The 18,438-nt window shown below is 42.0% G+C and overlaps 1 protein-coding gene across 3 annotated transcripts in view; it reads left to right on the top strand.

Annotated features, from left to right (window-relative positions):
* Window positions 1-824: 824 nt before the first annotated feature.
* TNRC6A (trinucleotide repeat containing adaptor 6A) overlaps window positions 825-18,438 on the top strand; it is a 97,596-nt gene continuing 79,982 nt past the window's right edge. For 2 of the 3 annotated variants that reach the window (XM_055409705.2, XM_055409704.2), the window contains exons 1-2: window positions 826-987; window positions 1,367-1,414. Coding sequence is in view for 2 of the 3 variants with exons in the window: in XM_055409704.2 (XP_055265679.2) it covers window positions 983-987; window positions 1,367-1,414 (53 nt within the window). In the remaining variant the exon portion in view is untranslated. Of the gene's footprint in view, window positions 988-1,366; window positions 1,415-18,438 lie in introns of all 3 variants that reach the window. The other variant, XM_055409700.2, reaches the window with a different exon arrangement.

Below are 18,438 nucleotides of genomic sequence, written 5' to 3'. Positions count from 1 at the left end.
GGAACTTGCTTTTTCACTTATTCTATCGTAACCATTTCCCCTCCTGCTGTTACTCTTCCTTACCATCATTTTTAACAGTATCCTAACACATGAAGTAGTTCAGTCTTTAAAGCCACCTCGTAATGCTGGACATTTTCGCCGTCACAATTTTTCACTGCCATCAACGCGGGACTTAATATCACGATGGTGACATATTTGTAGCTCCCCAGGATTATTTTTCGAACAAAAATTCAGGGAAGAGGAATTGCTGAGTCAAATGGTCAGCCTAACTCGAGGGATAAAAGTCGCTTTTAAACGTCACAGTCATCCCCAGGTATGCATTCTTTACCTGAGGAGGAAACAGAGAAGCAGAGAGGTTAAATAATTGGCCCAAGGTCAAAAATAATTGCAAGTGGCGGATTTCAAAAGCCGCGCGGGCTCATCACGCTGCGGCAGGGATAGAATTTGCGGTTTAGGCGATTCTTTTTTTTTTTTCTGGTGTGTTTCTGTGGGGGAGGGGCCGGGCAGCGGGGAAGGAAACTTGTGTCGCAGCAAAGAAGGAGGAGAAGGGGAGGGAACTCATGTCAGAATCCGAGCCGGCTGCGCCGAGAAAGGGTAGGCTCGGACTCGGTGGGCCCCCAAGCCGCTGCGCCGGGCACCTCCGGGGCTGTGACCCGCTCCAGGGAGGTCGGGCCCGCGGCCGCGCGGTTGCCAAGGGTCTGCCCAGTTTGCTGGTCCAGTTGCTAGGGCCTCCATCTTGAGGCCGGCGGCGGCGACGCTCCCGGAAGGGGTTGCCGAGCGGGGCATTCACTTCCGGTGTGGGGCCTGCGGCGGCGGCGGCGGCGGTGGCGGCGGCGGTGGCGGCGGCGGCGGCGGCGGCAGCGGGTCGGGGTAGAAAATGGCGCTGGCGCAGCGGCTCGGGCCTCTCCCCGCGGCGCTGCGGAGGGCTTGAGGCTCGCGAGCCTCACTCGCCGCGCCCCACTTGCTCGTGCACTTTACACACATGAGGTGAGCGGGGCGGGGGCCTCCCTCCGGGCGGGAGGAGCCTCGGGCGCTGCCGCAGGGCCCGCGATCGCGGGCGGCGGCGGCGGCGGCGCCGGGCGTCCCCGGGACCTCGGGCCTCGGCGAAGGGGGCGCCGGCTGCGCCGCCGCGGAGGCCGGACGTGAGGCCCGGAGGGGCCGCGCCGCGCCGCCGGGGCCGGGCCGGGGGCTGCGGCTGGCCCGCGCCGCCTGGCCGCAGTCGGGGCTGCAGCCCCGCGGCTCTGAGAGCCCCCCCGGGCTCCCTTGCCCCCGCCCCCCCGGCCCCGGCGCGAGCCTCTGCAGCAGCAGCTCCGTTTTCACGCGCATCTCTCTCTCTCTCTCTCCCCCTTTTTCTTTTCCGTTTCAGAGAATTGGAAGCTAAAGCTACCAAAGACGTAGAAAGGAATCTTAGCAGGTAAGATGGGCGCGCTTTCCGCCTCTCACCCCCTTTCATTAATCGTGTATTTCCCCCCGGGCTCGCCCTTGCTGGGTTTAGAAGTTCCCCCGTGTCATTTTCTATCGCACGCAGGGAGCAGACACGGAGAAGAGGCTGGAGGGAGTACTGGATGGAGGAATTGCGGGGAGATGCGTAATTACGCGTGTGTTCCTTTCTTGGGCGGGGGTGGGGGGGGTGGCAAAAAACAGCGAAAAGCAATTCTTGTAAACTTAGTTAAAGCATTCTCACCCTTTTAGAATTTAATTAGGGGACTTGTGCATTAATTACTATTGTAAATGGTTGCAGGCATTGTGTGACTCATGATTGAGGCGGCCCTTATGGCGGGCTGTCAAACTGTTTTGGCTTCCCCGTTATTACTTTGTAACTCAAATTGTTGCCTTTATAAAGAGATACTATGTCTTCGCTTTTTTTTTTTTTTCCCCTCTACACATTGTAGTCAGGCGGATTCTGTTGCACTGGAAACAGTTTTGCCCTTGAACTTTACCGAGCATAGACTGCGTTTTTTTTTTTCTTTTGAAAATACATTTATATCTACGTTCGGTGTGTGCTCCTTTTATCAGGTGGTAAAATAATTAAAAATCTGTTCCCAGTAAGTGATTCTCATTCCTCTTGGACCTGAGTGCTTTTGCACTGGTAACTTAAATCATCACCACAAAGGGTTTTTATTGTTTTGTTTATTAAACGATGCCCCTATGAAAATGTCGAGCTTTATTGAGCTGTAATTGCTTAAGCATCAAGGCATTTAACTCTTTTTCACATTCATTTTCTGGTCTTACAGTCTTTTCCTTTCTTTTTCGCCGTTTTCTTTTGCATCATATTGGGACAGTGAGAGAAACTTCTAGATCAACCTAATCAGTGAGCAGCTTTTACTTGAACGAAATAAAAATATTCTGTCTCAGGTCTTAATGTAGTCTGTGCTTGGTGATTGTAAGTTGTGTTTGTATTGAGGTTTTAACATTCAGAATTCAAATCATCTGAATGTTTTTTCAGCATATGGAATCACTTCAAATTGCTGGTCTTTGGGGTTATATAGATACTGATTTATTAAACTGGTCGTTAAAGAATCTGTTCAGTCGGTGAAGGATGGTCATCATTGGCTTAACAAATAAGAGATATTCTGTTATTCAAAATAATTACACAATCATTTTAAGGAAATTAAGCCTGACGGTCGCTGCCTAAATAACTGGATATTTAAGTTTTGTTGTTAGAAGCTATTAACGTTGAGATATGTAACGATTAAATAAAACAGGTTGAGTTTTTAAGATACACTTTCAGAAAGGAGCTTGGAGTGTCAGTCTGTTTCTTTCTATTTTTGCTTTGTCAGGTAACTATCAGTATAATTCCTGTGGAGGTTTTCTTGGACGTAATTAAAAATTGTCTCTACCACAGGTATACTTTCTATGTGCTATTACAGTTGGTTAGAACTTGGGAGTCTGTATCAGCTATGTATCAGAGTTTGAATCCCAGCTTTGTCACTTAACACTATGACCTTGACTCTAGGCAAATCACTTAGCCTCTCTCTTCCTAATCTGTAAAGCGAGAGGTTTGGGCCTGCCAGTTGCCACGGTCTGTTAGGCCCCTTGGGTTTTATAGAAAGGAGTCAAGTGTTGTCCCTGGCCGCAGACTCCATGTGCATTTTAGGAGGAAGGCTGTAATGGGCACATGAATAACTGACAGCAGGTAAATGATGCAAGGGTCAAAAGAAGATACCATTCCATTCACAAATTCAGAGATCTTCAGTTGGTTAGAAGGAATGAAAAGGAAAAAGAAATATAAAGGATGTTACAGGGAAATTTTCCTAAAGGTTAAAAGTTTTCTGAGGAGGGAGAGAAGATTAGGTGGGCAAATGCTTCCCTTTCAACTCCATCCTTAGCTCTGTGCTTCCTTTTTTCCAAATAAGGAGAGTATATTTGTCTTTACCAATTTGTGCCTCCCCAGGAAGGCATTATCCTATATTCAGTTAGTAAACATGTCTTGCCCATCTTATATGTTCCAAATGCAAGACTAGGCACTAGGGAAGGGAAGAATGGCCGTAGCTGAATTTAGCGGATGTTTTGTCTGCCTGGCACACTTTGAAGATCTTAAATCGACTCATCTGATCCTGGAACTCTGTGAGGTAGGTGTTTTCAGGATCTCGGTCTCTGTTTTACAGGTGAAGACTTTGATGCACAAAGAGGTTAAGTAACTTCCAGGAGGCAACACCGCTGGTAACTGCAGGGGATGTTGCTCTTGGGGTTGTATTGTGTTGCCTCCCGAGAGGCATGGCTCTTCACCTCCAAACACGTGGAAGTGTCTTTGGGGAGGCAGAACCCACATGCACTTATCTAGCACTCCTAGATAAGGATTTCTCATCCTGGGCACTGTTGACCTCTTTTTTGGCTGTGCCACGAGGCATGTGGGATCCTAGTCCCCTGACCAGGGATCAGACTCACACCCCCTGCACTGGAAGCTCGGAGTCTTAACCAGTAGACCCCCTGTTGACATTTTGACCAGATCATTTGTTGTTGTGAAGTCTGCCCTGTGTACTATGGGATGTGTAGCAGCATCGGCCAGAAGTACTCACTCAGGTGTGACAGTCAAAAAACATCTTTAAGATACCACCAGGGGTCCCCTCGGGGTGTAATCACCCCCACTGTTCTAGATCTTCATGTTTCCTGAATATAACCAGACATTTGGATTTTTAACATTAAATCTGTAAGTGTTAAATATCTTTTGTAATACCGTGGGACTCCAAATTCCCACTGTATAGACCCCCTGTTTGGAAACTCCTCCAGTCTCTGAATGAATGACGGAAGTTTTATTGTCATTCTCCTTTTCCTCTGCTAAGCTGCAAACCCTGAGGACAGTGTGCCAGGTAGCCAGAGCCAGTTAAATGAGACTGGCACAGTTGATAAGTTTGGTTGCTCGCCTGAGGTCAACTCTCTTTCTTAATTTACTGTCGGCCATTAAAATTGTCACTTTTTGTCAGGATCCTGGCATTCAAAAGACAGAACTGTAATGTCTAGATACGGGAGATCACCACTGAAGCTAAATTTTAAAGAATGGAATCTGTTTTAAAAGGCATATAGGAACAACAGCAGAAATAAAGGTACGAAATCCAGAATGTATAGGGATTGTGAAATAGCAGTAAGCAGTTAAGTTGCATTGGCATGTAAGGGTGGGGGCAGGGGTAGAGTTTCTTGAATATCTGGTGGAGGATATTTTGCATAAATCTTACATTGTGGGAAGCTACTCCGAAGCTTTTAGGTAGGGTGGTGATAGGATAGAAAATGATAACTAGTGATCTGGGCAGGAGGTGAGGCCGACCTGAATTAAAGTGGTAGCAGAAAAGCAGGAGTGTGATTACTCAAGGTGTTGAATCTGGGGTTTGGCACCTACTTACTGGGCTTAGTTGTGAGAGGAGTCTTGGGACTTGCCTGGCCATCCAGTGGTTAGGAATCTGCCATCAAGTGCAAGAGACTTGGGATCAATCCCTGATTGGGGAACTAAGCCTACGTGCTTTGGGATAGCTAAACCCATGGGCAGCAGCTATTGCGCCTTCAAGCTCTAGAACCTGTGCACCACAGCGAAGACCTGATGCAGCTAAATTATTTTTTTTAATTAAAAAAAAAATCCACTAAATATGCAGGGGTCTCCGTCTTGGGTGAAGGGGAGATTGACCCAACCTCTGAACAAAATAAATGTGAGAAGGTTTGGGGGAAAAAGATGATAAATTATGGTTTATAGTTGTAAAAAAAAATCCCTTCTAATTCAATGTATCTAACTTTAAAAAGTAAGTATATATGTGTGTGTATATATATATATAAAGTAAATTTATATGTAAATTATATGTATAAAGTACATATATAAATTTTGTAAGTTTTATATATATATATAGGAAGCCAAAACGATAAAATCATTGCGTATTTAGATCTAGACCATAACACCAGCCAATATTTGGATCCCTTCATTTTACAAGTGAGAAAGCCGTGGTCAAGGTTATAATCTCTAACAAGTGACAAATCTGGGATTCAAACAGACCTTTTGACTCTAGGGTACTTCAGGCTAGGCAGTATTTTATATTGCACAATAGGAAAAGTAACTTTGGTTTCTTCTTTCTTTCTGAAAATAGAATAATTACCTCAATAGACTATTTTGTGACCATTTTACTAATTATGTAGTGTTTGTTGTCTGAAGTAGAAGTTACATGCTTTGTTACGCTATTTTTCCCCCCCTAAAACCAACCATTAAATGCCATCACATGAGAGAAGTTGTTAAAGATGCTACATACTATATCATGTAGCATCTAAACTGGAACGTTTTTATCTGATACCCCTTTACCTTGGATGTGCTAACTAAAAAAAGACTAGAGAAAGCAGGAGTGAACTTCCTAGATAAGGTGCTCTTGGAATTCACCCAACTTTATTTGGGGGGAGAAGCTTCTGATTTTGTTCAATTTTTGTGTTGCTTTCCTGTGATGTGCTTTGTAGGCAAACAATTTCATATTGATAGATTTCTTTCTAGCTTTATTTGGAAGCTATGTGGTACATCAGTTGGTAGAATAAATGAATCATAAAAAGTAAGCTTAATTTTAAAGTGTGTAACAACCCTCTATGGAAATTTTAAGTATAAACATTAAAAAATCTGAGTAACATTCTGTAACCTCTTGTGAATTTTGGTATCTGAAATAAATCTGTGAGTATAAGTTACCGTCCTTTACAGCTCCATTTCATGACAATCTCAAAAGTATTGCCCACAATTGGAAAGACTTAAATAAATATGGCTGTATATATTCTGCTTAGGTTAACTTATAATGTCTCTCACTCAAAATCAACAAAATGTCCTCCCATTTAAAAAATTTTAAAAATCATCCTAATCTTAATTAAAGTAGCAAGAAGAGTACAGTGAACACTTGTATCTCCACCTAGGTTTCTGTTCATTTCAGTTCAGTTCAGTCGCTCAGTTGTGACCGATTGTTTGCGAACCCATGAATCACAGCAAGCCAGGCCTCCCTGTCCATCACCTAGGTTTACCAGTTACTAATATTTTGCCACATTTGTTTTATCATGCCCTTTCATCCCTAAATAAAGAACAAGGGCATTCTGGGTAACAGCAATCAAATAGATCATAGTTGGAGAAGTTTAGCTTTGTTACAGTACTATTTGGTTCATATTCAAATTTTCCCAGTTGTCCTAATAATGTGTTTTCTTTTTTCTCAGTTCCTTAATCCAGGGTTGCATTTAGTTGTCTTCATTTCCTTCCATCAGGAGCAGTTCCTTGTCCATTTCTTCCCCGTTCATGACGTTGACATTTTGGAATAGTCCGGACTAGTTGTTTTTTCAGACTTCAGTTTGGATTTGTCCTGTGGTTTCTGTATGATTAGATTCAGGTTAAACCTTTTTGGCAGCAGTGTCACGCAGATGACGTGTTTGTTCTCAGCATCGGGTGCCCTCCCCCACCACTTGGAAGGAGATTACCTGAAAGTTTACCCAGTGCTTTTACCTTTACACTAACTCAGTGTTTTGTTTTTTGTTTTTTTCATTTTAGGATGTGCCAAACAATTAGTTGAAGCTGAGGTATAATTTTAAATAGTCGAGGTTACAGTAATTACAAGTCTTTTTTTAAATTGCCCAACTGAAATGACTGCAGCTTTTTTGAAAGGTTATTCTGAAGATAACTCTTATTGTTAGACGTAAAAGTTGTGTGTTTTTGGCTTTTCACCTGTAATAAACTGATAACCCTAGTAAGAAAATGAAACATCGGGCTGGGCTTGTGATATGCTTTCTTCAAAAGAACGCCCACATTGAAATTAGAGTGGCATTGTACCACTGAATTCTGTGGGGACCACAGATGGTATGAAATAGTTCAAAAAACTGAATGTATGCTTAAAAAAAACAATCCTTAGAATACTTCAAAGGCTTGTGGCTCCCCAAATATTAAGAAACATTGTATCATAGGGAGGATGATAGAGGAGCTGAATAATGTGAATAAAGAGATTTTTAAGATTTAAAAAAAGAGAAAGTAACATTTGACTAAGGCATAGTTTCTCTTAAAAAACCTCAAAGAGCAACAATGTGAAAATAAGAGTTGACCCTCAGGGAGTTGGTTTGAAAACCCCCAGCCCAGCCCAGCCCATTCCAAAATCCAAAGATGCTCAAATTCTTCATATAAAATTGCATAGTATTTGCATATAACTTACACACTTTCTCCCTTATATGTAAATCATCTTTTAGATTACTTATAATACTTTATTCAATGTAAATACTGTGTAAGTGGTTGTAAATGCAGTGTAAATGCTATGTGACATTTGCCTGTGTATAGCAATTCAGGTTTTGCTTTTTAGGACTTTTGGAATTTTTTTTGATCCTTGGTTGATTGAATTTGGAACTTGGGCTTTGGAGGGCCAGCTATATAGTTTAAATGTCCTATCAAGGTGGTCTTATTTTTAAAATGAATTGTATACTCTGTATGAGCTGGTTATGAAGCAGAAATCCTAGCATTTCTATTCTTTTAACAGGGAAAAAGCATTTTGAATTTTAGTGTGTTGTGTGACCATGACTCAGCTGACTTCCCGTTTCAAATGGAATGTTCAAAACAGATTGAAACCTGGTTAAGGAATTTTATACTTTGAACCTTACAAGATATTTTCTGCAAGCAGCAATTGATTAGATTTTGTATAATAACAAACATGATGAAACCAAGTCACTTGTTTTGCTGTTCTTACTAGTAATTTTGAGTCAGCCAGCATTGATTGAATGGCTTGCTGCAGTGATACTGAATATTTTTTACAATTTTGACGGCTGTGTTTTGTTGACTTTGGTCTCTTTTTTCTCTCACTCTTTTGGAGTATCCCCATAAATCACTAGGACGTGGTGTTGTGTGGTATGAAATATGCACTGATTTTAAATGTGTTTTGAGCATTACTTCACCGTGTTAGGGGCTACCCTGTTGGCTTAGGCGGTAAAGAATCTGCCTGCAGTGTGGGAGACCCAGGTTCGATCCCTGGGTCGGGAAAATCCCCTGGAGAAGGGAATGGCAACCCACTCCAGTATTCTTGTCTGGAGAATCCCATGGACAGAGGAGCCTGTGGGCTACAGGCTGTGGGGTCACGAAGAGTCGGACACAACTGAGTACATCTCTGTTTGCTGCTGTGTTAATTGACCGTGCAAGGGTGTCAGAGAAACATGTTTTATTTAATATTCTACTTGTGAGTCCCTAGATGATGTGAGGCATATAAGTGAGAATCTCACTATGAAAAGATAGAAGGGAATGTAAAATGTGCCTTCTCTGCATCACTGCAGGTTAATCATGCTCAAACTGCAGTTCTCAGCCTGTCACTATTTCTTAGAAACCTCCGCCGCCTCCCTAGTGACTCTGGAATTGAAGCCCAAACTCTTGTCTGTGCTAAGCTTATCTGTTTAGTTTTATCCCTCTATTTCTTGCTTTATCCTCAGTTCCTCCTTCTCTGAATGTCTTCCTCAGTTTCTCCCTCAAAATTTTTTTTTTCTAACACTTTCATATAGCATAAAGTTCACCCTTTTAAAGTGTATGATTCATTGGTTTAGTTTATTTGCAGAATTGTGCAATCATCACAGCTCCTTAATTCCAAAACATTTTTTAATACCCCCCTCTCCCCACCCCTCAAAAAATAACCCTTACTTCCTGTTGATCACTCCCCCTTCACCCCACCTCCAGCCTCTGGCAAACCACTAGTCTATACTCTGTATGGTTTTGCCTATTCTGGACATTTTGTATAAATGGAATCATAATATATGACCTTTTGTCTTGCTTGTTTCACTAAGCATGTTTTTACAGTTCATACATGTTGTGGCATGTGTCAGTACTCCATTCTTTTTATGGGCAAAAAATACTCCATTGTGTAGCTGTACCACGTTGGGTTTATCCGTACATTAGTTGGTGGGCATTAAGGTTGCTTTCACTTTGGGGCTATGATGAGTAATGATGCTGTGACCATTCATTTACAAGTGTTTGTGTGGACGTGTGTTTTCCGTTCTCTTGGGCATGTACCTTGGGGTGGAAGTTCAAGGCATATGGTAATTCTATGTGTTAACTTGCTGAGGAGCCGCCAAGCTTTTCCAAAGCAGCTGCACCCAGTTTCCATTTCTGCCAGCAGTGTATTTCATTTTCTCCATATCCTCACCAGTGTGAGTGGTATCTCATTGTGATTTTGATTTGCGTTTCTGATAACGCTGCACATCTTTTCATATGCTTACTGACCATTTGTGTATTTGATTTGGAGAAGTGTCTATTCAAATCCTGTGCCCATTTTAAATTTGGTTATATTTTATTGTTGAGTTGTCAAGAGTTCTTTATATGTTCTAGATGCAAGTCCTTTGTTGGATTAATGATTTACAAATATTGTCTCCCATTCTGTGGGTTGCCCTTTCACATTCTTGATGTCCGCTGAAGCATAGAAATTTAAAATTTTGGTATGGCCAATTTGCTGTTTTAAACTTTTAAAAAACATTTATTTGTCTCTAATTGAAGGATAACTGCTTTATAACATTGTGTTGCTTTCTCCCGTACATCAGCATGAGTCACAGCCATAGGTGTACGTGTGCCCCCGCCCTCTTGAACCTGCCTGCCCCATCCCAGCCCTTTAGGTTGTCACAGAGCGCTGGTTTGGGCTCCCTGTGTCATACAGCACATTCTTGCTGGCTCTCTGTTTTACGTGTAGTAATATATATGTTTCCATGCCACTCTCAGATGATCCCAGTCTCTCCTTCCCCCACTGTGTCCACAGGTCTGTTCTCTATGTCTGCATCTCCACTGCTGCCCTGCAGATAGGTTCGTCAGTACCTTCTTTCTAGATTCCGTATACATGCATTAATATATGATGTGTCTTTCTCTTTCTGACTTCACTCTTTTTTAATAGGCTTTAGGTTCATCCACCTCATTAGAACTGACTCAAATGCATTCCTTTTTATGGCTAAGCAGCATTCCACTGCATGTATGTGCTGTAGCTTCTTTATCCATTCACCTGCTGATGGGCATCTCAGTTGCTTCCGTGTCCCGGCTGTTGTAAATAGTGCTGCAGTGAACACTGGGGTACGTGTGTCTTTTTCAGTTGTAGTTTTCTCAGGGTGGAAAAGGAAATGGCGACTCACTCCAGTATTCTTGCCCGGCAATTTCCATGGACAGAGGAGCCTGGCGGGCTGCAGTTCATGGTGTCGCAAAGAGTCAGACACGACTGAACGACAGACACACAGGGTAAATGTCCAGTAGTGGTATTGGTGAGTCATAGGGTACTTTTATGGAGAAGGCAATGGCAAGCCACTCCAGTACTCTTGCCTAGAAGATCCCATGGACAGAGGATCTTGGTGGGCTACAGTCCATGGGGTCGCTACTAGTTGGACAAGACTGAGCGACTTCACTTTCACTTTTCACTTTCACGCATTGGAGAAGGAAGTGGCAACCCACTCCAGTGTTCTTGCCTGGAGAATCCCAGGGATGACGGAGCCTGGTGGGCTGCCGTCTATGGGGTCGCACAGAGTTGGACATGACTGAAGCGACTTAGCAGCAGCAGTAGGGTAGTTTTAATCCTAGTTTTTTTTTTTTAAAGAATCTCCATACTGTTCTCCATAGTTGCTATATCAACATTTCCACCAACAGTGTAAAAGGGTTCCATTTTCTCTACACCCTTTCCAGCATTTATTGTTTGTAGATTTTTTGATGTTGGCCATTCTGACAGGTGTGAGGTGATACCTCATTGTAGTTTTGATTTGCATTTCTCTAGTAATGAGCAATATCGAGCATTTTTTCATGTGTTTGTTAGCCATCTGTATGTCTTTGGAAAAATGTCTGTTTAGGTTTTCTCGCTCTTATTGATTGGGTTGTTTGTTTTTCTGGTATTGAGCTGCATGAGCTGCTTGCATATTTTGGAGAGTAATCCTTTGTAAGTTGTTTCATTTGCTATTACTTCTTCATTTTTGCGTGTACATTTCAGTGAAATTAAGCACATTCATAATGTTGCTCCACTGTCACTACCGTTCACCTCCATAACTTCATCTCGCAGAACAGACTCTGTACCTATTAAACAATACCACCCCATTCTCTCCTCCCCTCCACCCTTGGGAACCACCATTCTACTTTCTGTCTCAATGAATTTGACTGTTCCAGGTAACTCGTGTTCATGGAATCATAGTGTTTGTCCTTTTGTGACTGAATTATTTCACTTAGCAGAATATTCTCAAGGTTCATAGATGTAGTAGCATGTCATGCAATTGATTTTTGTATGTTGATTTAATATCCTGCAGCTGTGGTGAACTCATTTATATAATTTCCTTTTCAATCTTAATGCCTTTGATTTCTTTTCTTTTTTTTATTGGAGGCTAATTGCTGTACAGTGTTGTGGTGGTCTCTGCCATACAGCAATTCTAATCACTCATATATATATATATTCCCTTCCTCTTAAGCCTCCTCCCCCACTTATTTTTCTTGCCTTATTTTCCTAACTAGAACCTACAGTAAAATGTTGAATAGGAATGGTAAAAGTGAACATCCTTATCTTGTTTCATCTTAGAGAAAAAGCGTTCAGCCTTAAGCATTAAGTACAATGTGAACTGTGGACTTTCTGTAGATAGCCTTTATCAGAATAATGAAATTCCCTTCTATTCCTGGTATGAACATTTTTGTCTTGTCTTGAAAGGGTGTTGGATTTTGTCAGATGCTTTTTCTGTATCTATTGAGATCATGTTGTCTTATCCTTTGTTCTGTCAATGTTATATTACATTGATTTTCATATGTTAAACCAGTTTTGCATGCCTGGGATAAATCTCACTTGGACATAGCATATAGTTTCCATTATATGTTGCTAGACTCGATTTATTAGTCTTCTGTTGAGGATTTTTGAGTTTGTGGTCACAAGGGTTATTGATCTATAGTTTTCTTTTCTTGTGACGTCTTACGTCTTTTGGTACCTGGTGTGGTCTAGTCTGAAATCTGGAGTCTTGAACTGTTTGCTTTGGCATCTGTCTCATTCTGAATTGTGCATTAGTAATTGTTTCTATGTATCCAGTTCCATTTTTCCTTTTTAATTTTTTTCCAGTTTTTAAAAACACTTTATTGCTTTTGATTGCATGGGTCTTGGTTGCTACGCTCAGGCTTTACCTAGTTGCAGTGAGGAGGCTGCTGTCTAATTGTGCTGTGTGGGCTTCTCTGTTTGCAGAGCATGGGCTCTGGAGCACAGGCTTAGTAGTTGTAGCCCATGGGCTTATTTGCTTCGAGGCATGTGGGATCTCCACACACCAGGGCTTTAACCTGTGTCCCCTGCATTAGCAGGTGGACCACCAGGGAAGTTACTTTTCCAGTTTTAAGGTGTGATTAAAAAGTTCCGTTTTCTTTTCTCAGTTAGTGCATACCTGTGTGTCTGTGTTTTTGAGATATAATTGACATCTGACTTTGTGCAAGTTTAATATGTACAACTTGCTGGTTTGAAATGTTTATATACATGTTGACCCTCAGAAATCGTGGGTTTGAACTGTATGGTCCTGCTTATCTTTGAATTTTTCTTTCTTCACTAAATACATACTACCATATTACATGATCTGTGGTTGGTTGAATCTGTTGATGTGGAACTGTGGGTTTGAAGGGCCAGCTGTAAAGTTATATGCAGCTTTTTGACTGCATAGGGTCTGTGCCTGTAATCCCTGCCTTGTTCAGGGGTCTGCTGTATTCCAGCAGGATTACCATGGAAGTATTAGCCAACACCTCGCTCAGGTCACGTAATTATCGTTTCTTTTTTGTGGTGAGACCATCTAAAACCCAGTCTCTTGGCAACTTAGAAACATACAACACAGAATCATTGGCAGTAATCTCTATTCTGTGCATTAGATTTCCAGAATTTACTCCCCTTAGTTGCAAATTTATTATTTCCTTTAGTTGCAAGTCCTGTTTAACAGCATCTCAATTTTCCTATCCCCTGGTCGCTAGTAACCGCAAGTTTGATTTTTGTCCCCTTTTCTCCATGTCTTGCCAACACTTGTTACTGCTTATCTTCTTGAAGATAACCATTCTAGGAGGTGTGCCATTCTGTTTTCTACTGTATGCTCTCTTTTCTTTGGTCACAACACAATCTTCTTTGTATGCTGACATTAACTCAGTGCAGTGTTTTTTTTTTTTTTTTTTTAGTGCAGTGTTTTGTACCTAGTCTTTTGTAGCTAATGTTTAGTATACACTTACGTGCATCTCTTAAGCACTTCTTCTGCATTACTTAATTTAATTTTCACAACACACCTTTGAGGGAGGTACAGTTTAGGACCTCTTATAAACGAGATGGAGGCTTTAGAGAAATTAACAAGTTGCTTATACAGGTCGGTAGTGGAGTTGACATTTAAACCCGCTTCTCTTTTAGGTTCAGAGCCAGAGCGCTTAACCACATGCTGTGCTGCCCAGGAAATGCTTGCTTGAATAGATTGGATTTAAACTGGTCCTTAAAGAAGTAGAATGTGGGTAGAAGAAAGAGTGGGAAGAGTGCATGTGTGGTGGTGGGTGGGTTTATAGTGTTAGTAAAAGCAGGAATTGGTATTTAATTGGAGTACCTGGTGCTGGGGGAGTACAGTGCAAGTAGAACTGGTTTTTGTTCCCAGAGCAGTAATTAGTTCTATTTGGAAGAGTGAGATTAACATCTGAAATAATTAGAAAAAGAGCATTGTTTAATTAGAGGTCAAGAGTGAATTTTGTATGAGTTGGAAAGAATTATGAAAGAACTAGTAATTAAGTTAAGCCTCAAAAGAGGAGGGGATTTAAGAGAGGTGTTTAGCAAACCAGATTTTGGATTGGGCTTTACCATTGTCTTGTGCTGTAATCCTTGTAATCCTTTACTAGTATTATTTTATTGCTCTGATTGTGAGGCAAATAGAAACCCCCTTTCAAGCTCAGCTTCCTACTTTTTTAGGAGTTCCAAACTATGTATCATCTGGATCTTCATGTCTACCTCATCATATCCTATTTTTCTCTTCATTCTTGAAAGGAAGATATGCTTACTTTGAACTGTGCTTTATAGTTCAAAATCAAATGCAATATAGAAATATACAGTATTGCTGCCACCCTGACTTTTGTCCTCTTTTTCTCCACATATTTCTGTCACAAATATGTATTTTTATTAGTTTCTCTGTGTGTGCGCTTCTAGAATTTCTTTATGCAAATACAAGCACATGGGGAAATGTATCTCTTCCCCACTTTCAACATGGAAGGTAGTATCAATTCAGTTCAGTCACTCAGTCATGTCCGACTCTTTGCGACCCCATGAATCAGCACGCCAGGCCTCCCTGTCCATCACCAACTTCCGGAGTTCACTCAAACTCATGGCCATCGAGTCGGTGATGCCATCCAGCCATCTCATTCTCTGTCGTCCCCGTCTCCTCCCACCCCCAATCCCTCCCAGCATCAGACTCTTTTCCAGTGAGTCAGCTCGTCGCATGAGGTGGCCAAAGTATTGGAGTTTCAACTTTAGCATCAGTCCTTCCAATGAACACCCAGGATTGATCTCCTTTAGAATGGACTGGTTGGATGTCCTTGGAAGGTAGTATACCAAACCGTTTTTTCCCCAGTTGACTATATACCTTCCAGATCCTTTTATGTCACAACATGGAGACCTTCTTATCTGTTTTATAGCAGCACAGTGTTGCATTTTGTGGATGGATCAATATTATTTAATGACTTGAGCCTTTGCAGGTATGAACTACCTGTGACTGTAAACAAGCTTCTCTCGTGTTACCTCGTTGATTATTACCTTCTCTGATACTTTTGTTCCCCAACCCCTTTTCTGCTTCCACATAAGTACTAGTCTTCCTTATGTTGGGCTTTCCTGGTGGCTCAGATGGTAAATAATCTGCCTGTAATGTAGGAGACCTGGGTTTGTTCCCTGGGTTAGGAAGATCCCCTAGAGAAGGGAGTGGCTACCCACTCCAGTATTATTGCCTGGAGAATTTCATGAACAGAGAAGCCCGGTGGGCTGCAGTCAGTGGGATCACAAGAGTCGAACACGACTTATTTAAGGAAATAAGGAAAGTCGAACACTTTCCTTATTTTTAAAAACAAAAAACTTCATTTTTATCTTGTATTTTTCATATCAAGGCTGCATTTTTGAAAATCTGATCACGCTTAACCTCTTTTGCAACATTCAGTTTCCATCTCTACCATCTGGTGAAATTACGGCTTTGTACTGCAAGGAGATCCAACCAGTCCATTCTAAGGGAGATCAATCCTGGGTGTTCATTTGGAAGGACTGATGCTAAAGCTGAAACTGCAATACTTTGGCCACCTCATACGATGAGTTGATTCACTGGAAAAGACTCTGATGCTGGGAAAGGTTGGGGGCGGGAGGAGAAGGGGAGGACGGAGAATGAGATGGCTGGATGGCATCACCGACTCTGTGGACATGAGTTTGGGTGAGCTCCGGGAGTTGGTGATGGACAGGGAGGCCTGGCGTGCTGTGATTCATGGGGTCGCAAAGAGTCGGACACGACTGAGGGACTGAACTGAACTGAACTGAGGTTACCAGCAACTTCCTGTTGGGTGATATTAGACTGGCTTTGGTGGTTAATTTAGATGTAGGAGGACTGAGGGAGGGAAAAAGGAAAGGCTGATGAGCAGATAGGGAAAGGCTGGGAGAAAGCAGAGTAAGGGAAAAAGTAGGTGAACAACATTTTTTGGCAGAAGATGTGAAATTATTTTCATAACTAATTTGTAACATACAATTGGCCTCTGTGTGAAGATGACCTGCCTTACAGTGATTTGTGACTGATAGGCTAGTTGGGCGCTGTGGAAAGTTGCCCTCTATTTTCTCTAGTTCCCTTGTGACTCAGCTGGTAAAGAGTCCGCCTGCAATGCGGGAGACCTGGGTTTGATCCCTGGGTTGGGGAGATCCCCTGAAGAAGGGAAAGGCTACCCACTCCAGTATTCTGACCTGGAGAATTCCATGGACTGTATATCCATGGGGTCGCAGAGCTGGATGCGACTGAGTGACTTTCACTGTTTATCACTTCCCTATAACCGTTTCTAATAGCAGAGCTTCTGTTTAGAAACTTTCGCTTTCTGCAATCTGGAGTTGTCATTAGCCTCTCTGTCTTTTGTCAATCTTATTGATATTGTCAGCTGTTTCGATTTCTTGTGATTACCTTGGACTCCTTCTTTGCTTTTCATTTCCACTTGCCACCGTCATGGTTCAGGACGTTGCCCTTCTGCTTGGATCACTGCGACAGTCTTCCCCGCCTGCTGTGCAGGTTTGTTCTCCCTTCTCCCCCAGTCAGTACTGGCTCTGCATATTGCCATGCTGATAGGTCTCCGTGCTTTGCTGTGTCCATGCCCGTTTGTGCTTCCTTGCCTGAAAAAGCCCCTCTCTGTCTCTGTAGAAATCCTGACTTTTCTTTAAGACCCAGATCAACTTCTTACTTCTCCCTGAAGCTTTCCTTAGCTGTAACAGCTCATACGCATGTCTTGATTTTCTAAACTGGCTTATAGCCTCTACCAGATGATTTCTTGTTTCCATATTTCAGGCGTGTTCAGTTGTTGTTCCTACAGAATTATAGTTTAAAAATGATGAATTCTACTTGAGTTCTCCTAGTACACAGCAGACTGCTTGACTTATAGGAATCCCCAAGCACATCCTTACTGATTTATTGATTAAACATTGTGTGGGTTGTTATTAAATAATTTTGGATACAGAGAGTCAGATCATCCAGGTACCTTGAGGGTCTGCGTCTTTGCTATGCTGTGGATATGCACTTTTTAAAATGGGATTTTCTTTTTGATTTTCTAACAAATGATATACACTGAACTGGACCTTGAGCTGTTTTTTGTCAACTCAGTGGTGTGTCTTAGAGATCTTTTCTGTAAAGCCATGTTTGTTGGGGGATCCCCAATGTCACCTTCTGTTTTAACAATTCACTAGGAAGGCTCGCAGGATTCAGCATATAGTCATTCTCATGGCTGTGAATCATAAGAATGAAAGTATACAAAACAAAATCCTTAAAGGGAAAAGGCACAATGGTCAAAATCCGAAGGAAACCAGGAGCAAGCTTCCAAGATTTCTGTCCCTGTGATATCTCATAGAATGCGCTTAATTTCTCTAGCATCAAATTATGACAACATGTGTTAAGTGTCTACCAGGAAGGCTCATTAGAAATTCAGTGCATAGGGTTTTTTCTTTAGGGGCTGTTTATGTAGGTACCATCTACAGCCAGCCCCTAAAAAAATGTTTATGGGGTTGCAAAGAGTCAGACACGGCTGTCGACTGAGCAACAATACTGAACAGCAGTTGTAGGTACCTTCTGCCTAATATGTACCAAAATTCCCAACCGCCAGAAGCAAAGTAGGCTTTTAGCAAAACTGTGTTGCTTGTATGTTGATTTGGGATTGGTGGGAACCTCCCTGAAATCCAAGTACCTTGACCCCAGTCAGGAGCCAGTCTTGCAGTGCTTTCTCAGGATAGTGGTCTCAACGTGCTGTGCTAATAATAACTCTTTGCTGCACACCATGGAAATCTGTTAACTCCCCTCCTTTAAAAAAAAAAACAACTAATTAATGTGTAATGTTTCATGATGTGAGTACATCATGGTTTAACTTTCCCTTGTTGATTGGTTTTTAGTGTATTATTTTGCAGTATCTATTTTTGTACATTTTCTTTTGTAGAGGCTTCGATTGAAATTGATCAGTAATGTTTAAAAATTTACTTCCAAGTTGTTCATCAGAGGTCCTTGCTAGTTCATGTCCAACAGCAGTTTACAGGACTATCCTTTGGAAGTGATTGCTTTGAATGATATTCATGTTGGGAATGAAGGGAAAGCTGACAATCAAGAATCAGGAAGAGCAGGTCCAGGAAGGGCCTTCTGGATCCCAGACTTGCTGCCATTAAGGACACTTGTCTTGCCCTTTGTCTTCCCAAGATTCTTGGTTCACAGTCTCATCTCCTTTTATCTGTCTCTCATCTCCCACCTTGCTGCCTTACTCATTTGAGTGTAGGCTTGTGATTGTTTTTGTCT

Source organism: Moschus berezovskii, chromosome 27 (genome assembly GCF_049115385.1).
Source record: "Moschus berezovskii isolate FMDL1 chromosome 27, NW_MosBer_1.0, whole genome shotgun sequence".
Taxonomy (NCBI): domain Eukaryota; kingdom Metazoa; phylum Chordata; class Mammalia; order Artiodactyla; family Moschidae; genus Moschus; species Moschus berezovskii.
This window is presented reverse-complemented; position numbering and strand designations above follow the sequence as displayed.